The sequence below is a fragment of the Anguilla rostrata genome, chromosome 2 (genome assembly GCF_018555375.3).
Source record: "Anguilla rostrata isolate EN2019 chromosome 2, ASM1855537v3, whole genome shotgun sequence".
Classification (NCBI taxonomy): domain Eukaryota; kingdom Metazoa; phylum Chordata; class Actinopteri; order Anguilliformes; family Anguillidae; genus Anguilla; species Anguilla rostrata.
In genome coordinates this window covers 66,978,845-66,994,743 of record NC_057934.1, presented here as the reverse complement: position 1 = coordinate 66,994,743, position 15,899 = coordinate 66,978,845, and the positions used below count along the sequence as shown (strand labels likewise).

At 38.7% G+C, this 15,899-nt stretch overlaps 2 protein-coding genes and 1 long non-coding RNA gene across 9 annotated transcripts in view; 2 read left to right on the top strand and 1 right to left on the bottom strand.

Moving 5' to 3' along the window:
- Positions 1-14,194, top strand: part of LOC135248994 (CD276 antigen-like) — a 47,664-nt gene extending 33,470 nt beyond the window's left edge. The window contains exons 1-8 of one of the 7 annotated variants that reach the window (XM_064324167.1): positions 5,832-6,114; positions 7,453-7,529; positions 8,331-8,669; positions 9,717-10,028; positions 10,712-10,834; positions 11,242-11,274; positions 12,416-12,454; positions 12,604-14,194. In XM_064324167.1, coding sequence (XP_064180237.1) covers positions 7,460-7,529; positions 8,331-8,669; positions 9,717-10,028; positions 10,712-10,834; positions 11,242-11,274; positions 12,416-12,454; positions 12,604-12,650 — 963 coding nt within the window. In that variant the 5' untranslated portion in view covers positions 5,832-6,114; positions 7,453-7,459 and the 3' untranslated portion in view covers positions 12,651-14,194. Of the gene's footprint in view, positions 1-5,831; positions 6,115-6,359; positions 6,404-7,452; positions 7,530-8,330; positions 8,670-9,716; positions 10,029-10,553; positions 10,598-10,711; positions 10,835-11,241; positions 11,275-12,415; positions 12,455-12,603 lie in introns of those variants that run through there. The other 6 variants (XM_064324165.1, XM_064324168.1, XM_064324166.1 and 3 more) reach the window with 6 other exon arrangements.
- LOC135248991 (uncharacterized) overlaps positions 1-15,899 on the bottom strand; it is a 127,872-nt gene that overhangs the window by 57,175 nt on the left and 54,798 nt on the right. The window lies entirely within an intron of this gene.
- On the top strand, positions 9-2,122 carry LOC135248997 (uncharacterized). Its single transcript, XR_010328535.1, has 6 exons — positions 9-147; positions 274-338; positions 552-643; positions 1,153-1,302; positions 1,451-1,511; positions 2,017-2,122. It is a non-coding gene; the product is annotated as an uncharacterized LOC135248997 (long non-coding RNA).

Genomic DNA, 15,899 nt, shown 5'->3' with positions numbered 1-15,899 from the left:
GAAAACTTCATGTTGATGGTGAGATGCTTTCTATCATTTGAATTTTTAGATTCAGTCATTAAAAAAACCTCATTAAAATTCAAAAATGTGTTTCATTTGCAGTCTGCCTTGTACGTGGCACTGGATGCCCCTTTTGATTACACCATAGTAAGCAACATTTTGATTTGTGATCAAATTAATACTACAGGTATCACCATCTGTCAAGCCATTTTCAAAGGTGGCATATTACGTATTTCAATTTCCATTACTCATTTTTTTTTTTTTTTTTTTTAGTTTGATATGCCCTCTTTATGAAAACGGTGATGCCTCCTTCAAATGGAGAACTTTGAACTGGACAGGTATGATTTACTTATGTCTTCATAAATCTGTCGTTGATAATTACCCCCAATGCTCCCATCACGCCAATACTCCATTCTGGCAAGGTCAGAATTCTTATGTGGTCTCATACTGTAAGTGTGAGAAGGGTCTCAAGCTAATTTGTAGAGATAAATGATGCTAGTTATCAATGGATTACAAACATAGCATAATTTCCTAACTGTATGTCTCTGTAGGCTGCCATTTCAGCGAAGTCAAGCCAGAAGGACTGTATGGCAAGCGATCTCAAAGTTTGTGCTTATCAGTGCTCAGTAGACACAGGGACGAGGTGGGTATGCTTTTATTAACCAACAAAATAGCCTTTTTGTACAGTCTCTGCCATCTTTATGCACTTAAATTGCAACCCATAGTAACGAGTTTTACATGCTGCCAATAATTCCAATATATATAGTCTGTTTTTAAAAGGATTATTTCTAGTGACAGAATCTCAAACTGCTAATTATAATGATAACAAGAGGTGCTGGCTATTGACTATTCTCTTCTCAGAGTAGATACCTTCCTCCCTCACTCTCAGAGCAAATCACCAAGACCTCTGTGGCCCCCACCACAACTGCTGCTCCACCCATCTCTTTTTGCCCCCTCCTTTACCAGTGTCTCTGCCCATCCCCTCACCGATGACTTTGTGGCCCATTCCACCAAAGGCCTTGCTGCCAATGTCAAAAATTATCCCATTTTGTTCACAGGGTACAAACACGCAAACAGCTCCTTTTTAGTCTCCGTTTTGATCTTCCTATTCAAGCCTGCATGTAAATATTGTAACTGTTTTTGTTTTGTCAGGCTGCCGTATCCAGACGTGCAGACCATTGAATGGGTGCAATGCTGCAAATGTAAAGGGTGGCGCCACACAGACTGTGCTGGTCTATCCCATCCTCATTTGAGGGCTGAGATATTCTGTTGTGGATGTGATGCTAGCAACACCTGCAATAGGTGAACATGTATACATACATATATGCCATTCAAAGCTTGCACAGGGATTGTGTGTGTGTGTGTCTGTCTGTGGCATGTCTTGGTGGTTTTGTATTGTATAAGGATGTTTTATATTGGAACAACAAGGGTCAATGTTCACCTTTTTCAGAACAATTGAATTGCTGGACGTGCATGGCGTCCAGGGTCTGTTATCCACAGATGAAATAAAGGTGATTCCTATTCTTAAGCATGACCTGTTGCGTAAAAAATACAATTTAATAATTAAGAGCATTTGGGCCATGTTTACATCAGACATCTGCACTTGATACACTAAATATATACACATAAGTACTGCATATGCATGTCAATAGACTTTGTTTGCATTTTTCCAGGTAATGCTATTGCCCCTGGAAAAATTGATTAATATTCTATCTGACCCTGGTTACCTCTATACAACCGTGTCATGGACATAGACCACCCTACCAATTTCTGACTATTTCTTTTTGCACTGTCAAGTCTGTATAGTCTCTGTCCAATGATTGTCTTGTATCCCCTATACTGTATGTAATGTACAATGATTGAAGAATAAACTGTTAAACTTGTATTGGCATCTTTGATGTCCTACTACTAGAGGTAAAATGTGAATGCAGTTATTTCTGACAGGTATTGGTTTCATGATAAACAAAAAGTGTGATGTGTGAAGGGGACTAATGACTTGTGTTTTCTGTTTTAAAGGTCATCATCAGAATTTTGGAGAAGTGTGAGGGCTTCAGCTGCTATCAGGCAGAATGTGCTATTGCCAGTGGAATTAAATTCACAAATAAAGGCTGAAGACATGTGATTGTTTTTATTGTATTTATTTAATTATTTATGTTTTATTAAATAATGATCAATAAGAAATGGTTTTTGCCTCATTTTACTAAGCCTATTAAAATTGACATCTCAATGCCGCATAATTTGAGGAATTATGATTCTTTGGTGTACAACAACATCTGGGATTGTGGTCAAGCGTTCTGCTTTTCGACTACAAGAAGACGTATATTCAATTAGCGTTGGTGCGTCTAATCCAGGAGTGAGGTTTACACTCGAGAGACTTCGGTAAGATTAAAATGAGTTTAATCTAAAATATTCTCATTAGACATTAATAATTAAATTCTCATTAACTGATTAATCATTCGAAGTTATCAGTTGTATTCCATGAGAAACACCAGACTGACATATCGTAAATGCACATGAACAGGTTTGAGTGTCTCCAGAGAAGAGATGACAACTGCCGTTTAAAGTAAACGTCGTATGGTAGATGCGAGGGTATCGTACTCGCAGCATACCGAGACACTTCTAAAACTAATTATAAGCCTACTGTAAGGTTACAGTGAATACATGTACATTTAAATAAACAGTAATTAAGATATGCGTTATATATAATTTATACATTAAACCCCATGAAGCCAGCATTACACCCGGCTTAATATTAGTCTAGTACGGAGCACTAAGGGTGTTATCTTAACGTAGCTAAGTGCTGCGTTGTAACCAGAAACTTATCGTCCGTTAATTAAAGCGCCTCGATATACAAGTGGTAACATCTTACAAACCAACTCGTTTCCTAAATAAAGGAGGTCAGGTGACTTGAATTCGTGGTGTGGAGGTTACGCAATTTCCGCGTCCTGCCACTATTTTCATTGGGTCCTTCACACGGAGGTCACGTGCTTCCGGTCATCTCCTTGGAGATCGATGGTGGAGATTCCCCAGCTTGCTGCAGTCCGGTTCTCTTGACTTGAAACCGTACAGTCTCTGCTTGAAACCCTGCTTGAATGGAATGCTCTTATTGGCCAGTTGGTGGCACTGTAGCAATGGAATTAAATTTTCAGTATTTAGACAGTCAAAACTCATGACCACGTTGCAATATTGAGCTAGCTGGTATTGACAATGCTAATAAAATATCATCAGCATAAAGACTGGCTTTGAAATCATGTCCACACATATTAATAGTATTAATAGCTAGTGCTAAAATAAAATCCTCTCGTGTGGACCTGAAAAGGTGAAAGGGGGACTTTTTAGCTGTAACATAGTTTGAAGGCGATTGGTTCATTGTAAAGTGCCTTAATCCACTGCGTACATACTGGCCTGAAACCAGCTTTAGCGAGTGAGCAGCATAAGTAAGGCCACTGTCCTGTCAAAAGTTTTTTTCAGCCACCAGCGATATTGTTCCTGCTGGATGCTGGAGGCCTCTTGACGTCAGGTGAAAGAGCCTCCTCGTATTGCTAGAAGTGCGGCAGCCTTGAATGAGGCCCACCGGACCCTGATCTACTAAAGAGGGCACTACTGTACCTTCTGCAAAACCAATTATTTATTTATTTATTTGAAGAATAACTAATGCAAGTACACAAAGTCATTTGCAGAATCAGTTGAGCTGGAGAGGTTGGAAACAGACCCGAATCAGGGGTTAGTTGGGGTTATTTGGGTCTTGCACATATTGTGTTTCTGGAGTCTGAAATTAAATTATTTTTAATATTATATATATTTTTATTTTCTAACATGTTCTCCTTTATTTGCAGTTGAATCATTTTATGTTTATAATCCAGCCACTATAGGCAGCTTTGAAGGCTTTCCATACAATAAGGATGGATGATACAGAATTCATGTTTATGGCAATGAATTCAGATATTTCTCAATTTAATGAAATGTATTTGTCATTGCTAGGCTTCTTAACCAATCCCAGGGGTGAATTCAGGCCTTTGAAAGGGGGGTACTGGTTACTGGTAATTGTTATTGAAACCCAGAAAATTAGGAGGTTTGGGAGCAATAGATGTAAGTATCAAATTAAAAATAGCAATGTGTAAGATTGTGGCAAGTGGAATAAACAGACAAATTAGCTGGATCGGTAACATTACTAACTGGAAAAAAAGAAAGGAAAAGCGAGAACCAGACAACCTTATTTTAAACTTATGTATGGTGATTTGATAGACAAGTTTAAACATTTAAATATTGACTGGTGCCATTCTGAGAATAAGGTAATAATGAATGAACTGTATGGTGGAGTTATAAAGTACAGATATCTAAATAATTTAGAATGTGAAAGAATGGTCGCACGAATATGGAGCAAAAACATTTCTGAAAGTATGAGAGATATAGCCTGGCTAATATCAGTGAGGAGATTGCCAGTGAGAGCTGTTGTAAAATGGAGTTGCTTTGTTACAACGAAATCCTGCCCAATGGCTGATTGTGATGCAGATGAAACTTTGGAGCATCTGTTGATTGAATGCAGTCGATCTGAAAAAATATAGGAACAAATGAAATCTATTGGTGTTAATATTTCAATTACACCAGAAACTGTATTTTATGGAATAATAAATAACATTGATGATAAACTTAAAGATGTATACTGGTTAATTTATACTGAATCTGTATCTGAACGTTTTAACAGAACTAAAACGTCGAAGGACAATTGACATCAAGCATGGCAATGCAAATCTTTGGGAAACTCTGGACTTTTAATATAGAAGATGCCTTACCTAATGTATTTAGATTTCCTTGTTTATGTAATTGTTTGTAATGACTTGTATAATTGAAATAAATTTTATTTATTTAAAAAAAAAAGAGATTGCGCGATTGACCAGCAAAAACCTGGTTGTAAGTCAATGGCGCAGTATTTTACTGTTATTTTAAGGGCACATTTTTAAGATAGTAATATGCGCCTACATAGGCGGGTGCACAACGCGCGATATTAAAAAAAAAACATGTCATAATGGTTAGTCATAATATTTATCAGAATTAGCTAATCCAACAGATCCGTTTCCTCTGCAGAGAAGCGTTCTTTCCTACTACTTGGCAAATCCACCATTATAATAGCAATCCGCCAAGGTGCAAGCGCACCTGGCTTTTAAAGGGAGTGGGAGATGACACTCTGATGGGTTTATCTCATGTTACGCCCGAAACACACCTACGATTAATTAAGAGACTAAGGACAACCCCTTTGAACTATGCGCCTTTACTTTGGCTCAGATTATCCACCGTTAAACTAGCAAAAGTGGATTTGGACACGCCCTAAATGCATTTGCGCCGTGCGCTTTAGACCGTACGCTTAGATCGTTAAAATATAGCCTCTAGTCTTATGTCTCTGTGGGGGCTGAGCCAGAGGATCAGCTAAAGCAAGCAGGATGGCACAGTGAGTGAACACAGGCAGGGCAGCACAGGGAGTGATCACAGGCAGGACAGCACAGGGATTGATTACAGTGCTGGTGGGAACAGGTGCCAGACCAGCTGCAGCAGATCCACTCTGATAGTACAGGCCATATGCAGACAGTGCGACAAAAACACACATGGTAAATGGACTGCATTTATATAGCGCTTTTATCCAAAGCGCTTTACAATTGATGCCTCTCATTCGCCAGAGCAGTTAGGGGTTAGGGGTTAGGTGTCTTGCTCAAGGACACTTCGACACGCCCAGGGCGGGGTTTGAACCGGCAACCCTCCGACTGCCAGACAATCGGTCTTATCTCCTGAGCTATGTCGCCCGAATACACATGACCGAACATACACATGACCGAACGCACACAAGCACTGTGTCTGTCAGTTGAAAAATAAATAAATAAATAAATAAATAAACTAAATAAATAAATAAATAAATAAATAAATAAGAAATGGAGCTGCAGAAAAGGGAAGATTTGATTGGTAAAAAAATATGGACGTGCTGAACGAGTCCCGATTGGTAGAGACAGGAAGATTTGACTAAAATTAAACCGAAAGTAACTAAACCAGGAACAAGCAGTTTGTTTTACACAGCAACACGGAAAGGACTTGGCTGTTCATTTACTTAAATTCACTTGCATTAAGGTAAGATAAATATCGAATTTTCTATTTGTTTTCTTAATGAACAAACGGGTTTCTTTTTTACTTCAACTTGCTAGTCATATCATCGAAATAGGATTGTGAATTGGTCGTTTCTGTTTTAATATCTCGTTAGAATCTCTAAGCTATCTGGCATGAACGTAATTTTCAGTATTTTAGTTGGTGCACTTGATAACTGAACTTCAATCACACGTGTGCGATTCAGTTGTGTTTTGGAGAGAGTCCGACTGCAGAGGGTGAAGATAATGCCCAGGGAACATTTGTGTGGTGAAAAGTACGCGAAGCTCTATTTTTATACAGTCTATGGTGAAGCTCCGTCTAGGCGTTCAGTTTAAAACGTAACGTAGGCTACAAGGAAAAGTGAAAATAAACATCATTTATCTGTGTGTTTACCAGTCTGTGTATGGAGACCTCCCGTAGCTGGGAAAAACCCCGATGGTTGATTTCCCATTTGGCTCCGTTTGCGAGGAAACTGTCCTTGGCACAAACCTCGCAGGGACTCTGCAATCTGTGCAATCACGGGATGTTTCTGATACAGCTTTGAAAACAATACACAAAACAAAACAAAATTACAATCAGATAACATTTGTGTTTTCTGATTGGTGCGTTTAAGGAACTTATTGTATTTTAGATTACAGTAAGGATTGCTGTAATATTTTATTACCCATAAAATATTCTCACAAAACCTATTGTAAATCAACAGCAACATGCTGTATATAACATCAACAGCAAAGTAATGTTCATAAATCAATATTTACCCTGTGTTGAGGTTGCGCAACTCCTCACACACCAATCAGAACTGTTGTTTGGCAGAATCTCATGTTCAGTTTTCTCGCCCTGCAGAAACTACTGAGGAAGTAGTTCCTACGGAGGAATCTTGGCCTAACATCATTATTGCACTGAATATTTAGCCATGGATGTTGCAAACCATTTAATTTGATTTAGTAATGGGAATGCTTTCCTCTAAAACATATGTTTTATAGAATAAGTAAATAATAAGTAATGGCCACTTAAGTGTTTATGTAAAGACAAAATCTGGGTTCACAGTGTGGGCTTAACAAAGTTTATTTACAGATTACTCATGTTATTGACAGTCATGAATTTAACCTAAATCTGTGTGTGCAATTGTAAAAAAATGTTACATAATTGAAAAGTCCTAATGTAGTTTCATCCAATTATTTGCTATTTATTACATTTATTTTCACTGCTAGCTATACAAATATGGAGGAAAAAAGAAAATCCAACGTGCTTTTCAGTCAATGGCTATGTTAATACTACTCAGTTATACCATAACTTGTTTTTCCTTTTCGTCTTGCATTAAAGGAGAAAAATGGCATCTGTCATCTGGATTCTGTCTGTAGTATTGTATGCTGAATTCATGTGTGCAGTGTCTGCTAACAGTAAGTAGTTTTTTTGGTAAATATCACATGTAAAAAATCCCTGTTAAATTGAAAGTGAATGCATGAATTTCAGAGATTCTTTGAACAGTTTCATTTGTTTTTGAACTGTGAATTGGAGACAGTGGCAGACGGATCATTTTATTGTCAGTAACAATTAAGCGGTTTATTTTCTGAATAAATAATCCTAAAACGAAGAGCTAATCATTCCCAAATTAATTTTGTATTAGCATTACTTCTGTGGACATAACACAATCATGAAGTATTTGCTTATATACAGAGTATTTGAACTTGTTTAAAAATGTTACTAATTATTTTTGCCCAAAGTCATATTGTCAACGTAAACATTACTTAACATGATCTGCCCAGATGCTTATTGAAAAGCACAGATTTTGTCAAGTGTACTTACAAACTCCACTCAAAAACCTGTTGTGATTTACCTCTAAGGTAAAGTGTATTATTGTACTGACTTCTGGGATTATTTGCTATTAAATCATAAAATGTATTGGCATGTTTATGAATTAATCAAATAAATGAAAAGCTTCAAGGTAAAATTTCCTCCTCCTCTATTTCAAGCTCACAAACTAGTCGTGTTCAGGCTCATGTCTCACATATCACCATTCCTTGTTTGGACACGGTTTCAGTCATAGATTGGCTTCGTTCATAGATTTATAATTAAACTATTTTTTAACTCGTCTAACTTGTTGAATTGCTTTCACTTGTGTTTTTGTCCTGTGCAGTTTGTATGGCCTGTTTTTTTTCCCCCCTCCATGTTTTCTGATGTTGCCTTGTTTATTTGTGCAGAGTTTGTCTCCCTGGATTGCCAGGATATAAACCGTGGGGTCCATGGCAAGGACTCTTCATTGAAATGCTTTCTGAATTCTGGTGGGGAAAGCGTGAAGGTCACAGCGGCAGCATGGAGGCGGCCAGGAGAGAAGCGTCCTTTAATAATGTTTATAAATGACAAAGTTAGAGAGCCAGAAGATCCACGATTCTCCTTTAAGCAGTTACAGATGTCTGGCAGCAACATAGACGTGTCCTTTCTGGTGAGAGACACAGTGAGGACAGATGAAGGGAAATATGAATGCGAAGTTGTAACTGACAGCGGTGAAGCCAAAGCAGTTGTAAGCCTTTCTGTCAAAGGTGGGTATATAAAATATAATAGTGATGTACATTTTTATATTTCATATGATGAGAAATGAAAAGGGAAACAGACTTTAGAACCTCCATGTGCACCTTCTTTAAAACCTCCAGGGCCCTTAGGTATTAATATTGCCTTTTGAGTCGAGACTGAGCTGTGGCCATGTCTCTGACCCAGGTCCAATCTGTTTGACCCAATTACTTGTTTGGAAGCATACCTGATGGGTGGAGGGGGCAATGTGGTTGGATTTCAATGTTTAATAATTTTGACCACCGAGCAGGTTACAGAACAACTGACTATGATGGATTCAACTGAAGTACTTTGATTGCAGCAAATGCAAAAATGTAATGAGTCTGTGACAGGTCACTTTTACATTCACACATTAAATAATTGTTTTCACTTGAATATTGTTTTGAGACGCATACATGAATGCCTTTGTTCTCCTGTGGTGCACACAGTGAAGTTCTATGAGGGTTCTTTCCCTGTTGTCCCGGCTGCAATTTTGAGATTGCATGTATGGGGTAAAATTTTAAGTTCTAAAAAAAGAACTCTCTTTATACGAATTACAACTTATACTAAAATTATACACCCCAAACTTTAATTTACACCTACTTTATCAATGCCAGTCCTCTTTCAAATCCATCATACGGTTGATGCTTGATTCCCCCATTCCATGCTACTGAGACAATGAGCCAAACCTATAAAGTCTTATTTCCTGGAAATGGTTTCCTAAACTTAACCATTTGAAAGGAATTTTAAAAAAGCTAGAGAGAAAAGGGGATCTCGTATAAGAACTGTAGTCAATAGCCATGATCCATGGAGAGCCCAACGAAAGAAGCCAGAAATAAGTCAGATTTTATGAGTTTCTCGAGATGTATTGTGTTGTGTTCAGCTAGGGTTAAGATTAAATTGCCGTTTAAAGCTTGGTACTAGTACATAATTAACTTTGTTTCTGATAACAGGCTGAATGACTTAACAGGGGGACGCGGTAGGTACACAGTTGAGTTTGCAATGTCAAATGTTAATTGACCGTTCTTTTCACCATCTAGCCACTTACTCCAAACCAGACATGAGCTCAGTTCCGGAGAAGGACCTTCAGGAGGGAATGGAAGTCACATTATTCTGCAATGCCTCTGGGGGTTACCCGGTTGGCATGATCCACTGGTACGACCAGCACGACACCAACTGGACCCGCAGTGCAGAAATGACGGTGGTGGAGACCACGGACAAACGCACAAACTTATCCAGCAAGTTCACGCTTAAGGCGTCCTCCATCACTCCTCAGTATCGGTGCTTAGTGTTAAACAACAATGGTGTGGAAGAAGGAAAGGCAGAATTTGACCTTAAATTTCAGGAAAAAGGTAAGAATGATTTCTTCTCCCATCGGTTTCGCTTTCTGTGACGCAATCTCCCAGCTGCCTTGAAACCCCCCCCACTTCATCTAGCTACACTGCAAAGGGAACTCTTTTCATTCTGATTATTTTTTATCATCAACATCCTTATCCAGTTCCATCAAACTTAGTAATGGCCAGCGACCTGCCTGACACACTGCTGCAACATGCTTTTCATATGCTGATCTGAGTAAATAAATGCTATAAAATGTCTCGGGGGGACAAAATGATTTTCTGACAGTACAGGGACAGATCATTCCCATACGTGTATATATAATCTGTCCCATTTGTAATCAGCATATTCAACTGCTCACCTGGCACACCACTTCAGAAAAAACAGTGGTTCCCCTGAGTTCCCCTGTTTACAATGCTAAGTGTCAGTTTGTAGGGTTAACTTTACACCTACTGCTTATAAATGGGCCTTCCGTGCCTTAATTTATAATATTGGGCTTTTTGATTCCTGCAACTAATGCTCCTGTTCTCCACTTCTGTCAGTTGCGGTGGATACGTTGATTGTAACGTAAGGTGACACACAGACCTGTTCAGTTCTCGTTTTGGAAAGGCAACAGAAGTGCCCCATTCTCAGGCTGCTTGTTCCTGGCTCTGTGCGGGCCCAAGTTGATGGGTGGGTTTGTGTTGTCGTATCTCCACAGCCCCGGAGAAGGCGACGGGAGACCAGGGAAGCACGGCCATTACGGTCATCGTCTTCGTCATCGTTGGATCTCTGCTGTGCGGCCTGCTGATTTTGGCTCTGTTGCGCAGACGGCGCGCTCAGCGTGAGTACAGAAATGGCGTTCAGCAGGAATCTGCACGGGCTGCTTCAGCCGAGCGGCAAAGGAAAGGCTTCAGCTCCGCCTCCTTTTTCCTGACACTTCCTGTTTGGCTCGGAGGTTTGGGAAATTGTGAATTGTTCAGATGCAGTGCAGTCAAGTGGTCGCACAAATGCACACGCATCCTCCTCCTCTGATCCACAGTTGGTGTGAAATGGAAATAAGCCTTAATAAAAGTGTCACTTGCCAAGCAAAAAGAGGTCGGTGAAGAATTATTAAACTGCCAGTATTTTCAACAGTCATTAGGAGTAATCACAAATGTGTGAGTACTGTTTAGACATGGGCGCAGTACTGTATATAGATACCTGGATAATGTGATAGGGTCTAATAATTATGAAATCATTTCATTACAGAGGCCCGAAGGCCATCAACTCACCCCATATTGGGTATGATTTTGTTTTTACGGTAGCTATTAGTCATACTCCAATGGTTTCTCAGACTCTCTTGAACTTTAACCTGGCTTTAGTCAGAAACATTGCTGTCACAGTGATGGACATGAATGTATCAAAATTGTATAACTGTGCAAAATAATATAGCCTGGTGAAGTACAAATAAATTTAAAGACAAAAAGATATCCTATAAATCAGGGCTGCCCAATCCTCTTCCTGGAGATCTACTATCCTGTATGTTTTCAACCCAGGCAAAACATCAGCTAGAGATTTCTTTGAGCTGCTAATTTGTAAAATTGGGGTTGAAATGAGAACCTACAGGACAGTTGATCTCCAGGAACAGGATTGGGCAGCCCTGCTATATAGTGGATAAGCAATTTACTGGAATACAGTAAAATTGTGATCCATTCTGTAAAACCATTGGAAATCTGCTGGAATGGAGGAACTTCTTTCCTACATTTCTTTTGACTGCATCACTTTTGCGGAACTTTCGTGGAATCTTTTTCTGTTGGCTGTATGGCCCTCATAGAAACTGATTTACCTTTGAATGTCTAATTGAAGTTGCCTTTTCAAAATAGTGGCACCATATTTTATGTGTCAGCCATAGGGTGGTGTTTTAATCTTTTACTGGTGCGTACAGGGGACAGTGCAGCGTTAGGGGCTGTGGTGTATGACTCCACAATCAAACTGCCACATTAAGTGGGGAGAGAACCGGTGATCTGGCTGCCAGAAAAGCAGAGAATTGCTTACGAGACATTTGCATCAGAATTGCCTGATGAATCCCTCAGCATCAGTAACAGACAAAGAGCCCTGAGCTACTGTAGAGCACTTGGTAGATTTTAATAGATCTAATAATAGGTAATTAAAAAATATATATATTTTTTATAAGCAGGATGGGAATAGTGTGGGATGTTTGGCTGTCATCTGTCCTTTATTTTCCATTAACGTTTTCCATTTTACGTCATCTGGGAATTTGTAAATCTTCTCCAACTTTCAGTATCCTGCAACTCTTGTGAGAAACATGAGAAGACAGCCCTTTTGTTGTGGGGAAATGGGCTACATGGTAGAGTAACTGGTCCATCGACCAATGCAGGCAGTGTGTGTACTATACGTCTAACCTTCTCGCTTCTGCCTTTAGGGGCGATGTATGCAATGAGTCCAGACACAATGGAAGAAGGTAATTATTTTCTGTTCCGTCACAGTGCCCTAGTCAGTTGGTAATGTCTCACATTTTTAACGTTGCTTAGATTTGTTTGTTTGAGTTTTTTTAAGGCTCAAAAGGTTTCCAGGCAATGCGGTGGATAACAATCTCTTCTTGTTCAACAGGTTTGAACGATACGACGGAATCTGTGCCTGAACCTTTAAACAAATGAAGTTGGATTATTGCCCCTTCTTCAGGACTGTGTCTAATCCTTATAGTAACAAATCGCTGCACATTCTGGGGAAATGCAGGAATTTTACTTTTCCTTTGTGTGTCTATGAACTCAGAGAGAAACTATGAATGAATCAAGAATGCTTTGGTAATCCCCTGTGATGAGTTTACTTTGCTCTTTACAGTTCTACCAGACTAAAACCAGACAGCTTCCCTTTTTCCACCCAAAAAGAGCATCACGTCCTCTTTTCATTTCCTGATATGGAATCTCAAACTGAAGTTTGTGGAGACACTGCATGTGAATTAGTGATGTGAGAAAATGTAATGCTCAAAACAAAGTATCACACAAGTAAAATAACACAAACAAAATGAGGGGAAAAAAATAACAGGGCAACACAGTTAAGTCAAATTGTGGAACGTGACCACAAACTATTTTACAAAATGTCAAAAGATACAGAACAATATAATACAATAAGCTTGTATAGAGTGCTCATTGTGCTGTGCATTAAAGAGGCATTAAAATAAGAATCAGCATAGGAACAGGCAAGGCCTAGGCTGTGTCCAAAACAGCTTACTTGCCTACTACTAAGTACACTGGATAGGAAAATGTACATATATTTTTCAAAAAATGCACTTAAAATCTTGATATATTTATTTGGGGGTTCGGCTGAATGTACGTACTTTTAAGGAAGTAAGTCATACTTTTTTAAGGAAGTAAGTCATACTTTTTTTTTAGGACGCCTCACAGAGGAAGAAGCAGAGCTATCTTTGGGTCCCATCAATTAGAGAGCAAGCCTTTCTACTGCAAAGGCTACTTTGCACTACTCATGACACTTCTGCAGTACGATTGAAAAACAGTGAGGAATATTTTTATAAATATTTTATGTTTAGTCGCCAGTACATATTCTGAGCACACCTCTTGTTAGGAGGCTGTTTTGGACACGGCCTTAATGACTGATTTGAAGTCTGATCAACTGATGTTTTGGATTTCGGTTACAAAGACATGGTGCAGAGCAGCTAAAACCTATGCCTCGGATTGCTTTGTTGTGAGGTCTGTGTCTGCAGACCGCAGAAACAGGATTTCCAAGATTTGAAAGTGCTCATAAGTGCTTTATAGGTAGTGAGGAGGAAGTAATTCAACCCTAGATTAAAGGGGGCAGAACAGCAACCGCGGTGCAGAAAATGCTCTGCGCAGCATCTGTGAAAAAGAACAGTGTCAGTTAAACTTGGAACTATACAGTGGATCCCAACGTGAACTTTGTTGTCGCTAAATTAACACTACGTTCTTAAGAGTCCAGGACACCAACAACAACAAAGCATTATAATAATTCAACCTGGTGATTGTACAGGTGTTACCTCTGCATTCGCATTGTCATTACAAGGGTTGGTCTAAACTTTACTGCATTGTGCAATTTAGATGAAGTTCATTTGGGCCCCATTGTTGCACTCCTTGCCTTTGCGTTCTCACTGAAGATATTTTCAGACGTGAGTGTGTACAGAGATGTTTTGTGCTGTACATGTAGAGACATGATCGCCATTCCTTAATGAAGTCTGTGAACTAAAAAAGTAGCAAGATGGTTTCACATGGGGGATCCTTTGATCTCCTAGGAACCCTTATTGATTTCAGTGAAGAATTGTTGGATGTTATAACATTGTTAACCAAAAGAATGAAAATGCAGCTTCTGTTTTTCCAGCATATTCGTTTTACCTACATTTTTTTAAACTCCTTTTATATCATATGTTCCATTCACAATCTACTTTTGAAAACAAAACAGTAAATAGAAGTAGCTGATTTTTTATTGTTTTAAATGTGTTAATCACTGCTGTATTCTGAGTGTTGTGATTGTTATAATTATGGTGTGTTTTTTGGCTTGAATGGTTGGATTGTTAACACTCCTTTCTTTTCACTGGTTTGTGCATAAGTACACTGAAGTGTTCACATGCTGCAGATTTTGGGCGATGGGTCATTTTTGCTCAAATTTACATCTGCTTGTTTCATATTTGTATTGATAAACTGTAAAAAACGGATAAATTGATGTGTGGATTCATAAACTTCTCCAGTGTATTTCTCTTTGTTTAAAACTTGTACTTTCTTTCTTTGTGGTGCTTCTAATATATTGCTTTTATACTTTATAATGCAGTTTTATTTTTGGACTAATTATAATTGTGATGGATTCTTTAAAATTATAATGAGGATTTGTTTCGTGATAGCACCTTTGATTACAATGCAAGTTTGTTTTTTTTACAGTAAAAGTTTTTATTTTTAACAAAATGTTCATTTGTATTCTTGTATTTGTTTCAGTAGCATATTATATACAGACAGGGCATCCAGGTTTATCCAGAGGGAAATGAAGGTCAAATATCATGACTTAATATGTAAAATGGCTTTATTATAACAGACAGTGGAACTGCCTTTTCATTGAAAAAGCAGGTCTTCACAATACAGTTTAGCAGACGAACAGAGGCAGTTATTACTCTGATAAATGGATACCCACTGGGTATTCCTGCAGTACAGTACACACTGTTGGTATACACTGTTGGTATTTCTTAATCTGGCAAGTTGCACAAGAATTTCTTTCAGTGGCCATTTTAGTTCCTGGAAAAAATGTGATAAATTTTTCTTACACATCTATGCATGAAATAAAGGCATCCAGGTCAATTAATGTGACTGAAAAAGGCAACCATTGGAATCTGTACAATAACACACTGTTTCAGCTGCAGTGCCTTGCATATTTTTCGGCCTTTGCAATTATGAACAAAAATTTCTGTGTGAACTGCTGCATTGTGTGCTAAATTAATAAAATTACTCAGCATTAAAAGGTCATTCATTTCTCAGAAAGTTAAATGTCTAGTGTTTTCAGTGCTTTGTGCATCATCCCTTTTCTTTTTTCCACTCCACAATTTTTTATTTGGAGAAAAATATGAAGGCACAAGCAACCATGAGCAACAGTAAACACGAACATTTGGCCGAACAAAACAAACGCACACAAAACATCATCTCACAATATCGGGCTATTGCATGAAGAAATGATCTAATGAATATCCCGGGCCATCCTGTGCTGTATCGTAATCTCTGAGGGCCGAGGGCCACTTTCCCCAGTAATAAGTCCATGACAGGCGTAAACCAGTTATCTGAGCTAAAACAGCCCAGTTTGCACCCTTTCCAGTTCATGAGTATTGCACTTCCCAAAAAGCTAATGCAATGGCGCCTGGTGTAATTCAAGATTGGATATTTTCTACTCCCTAAAGT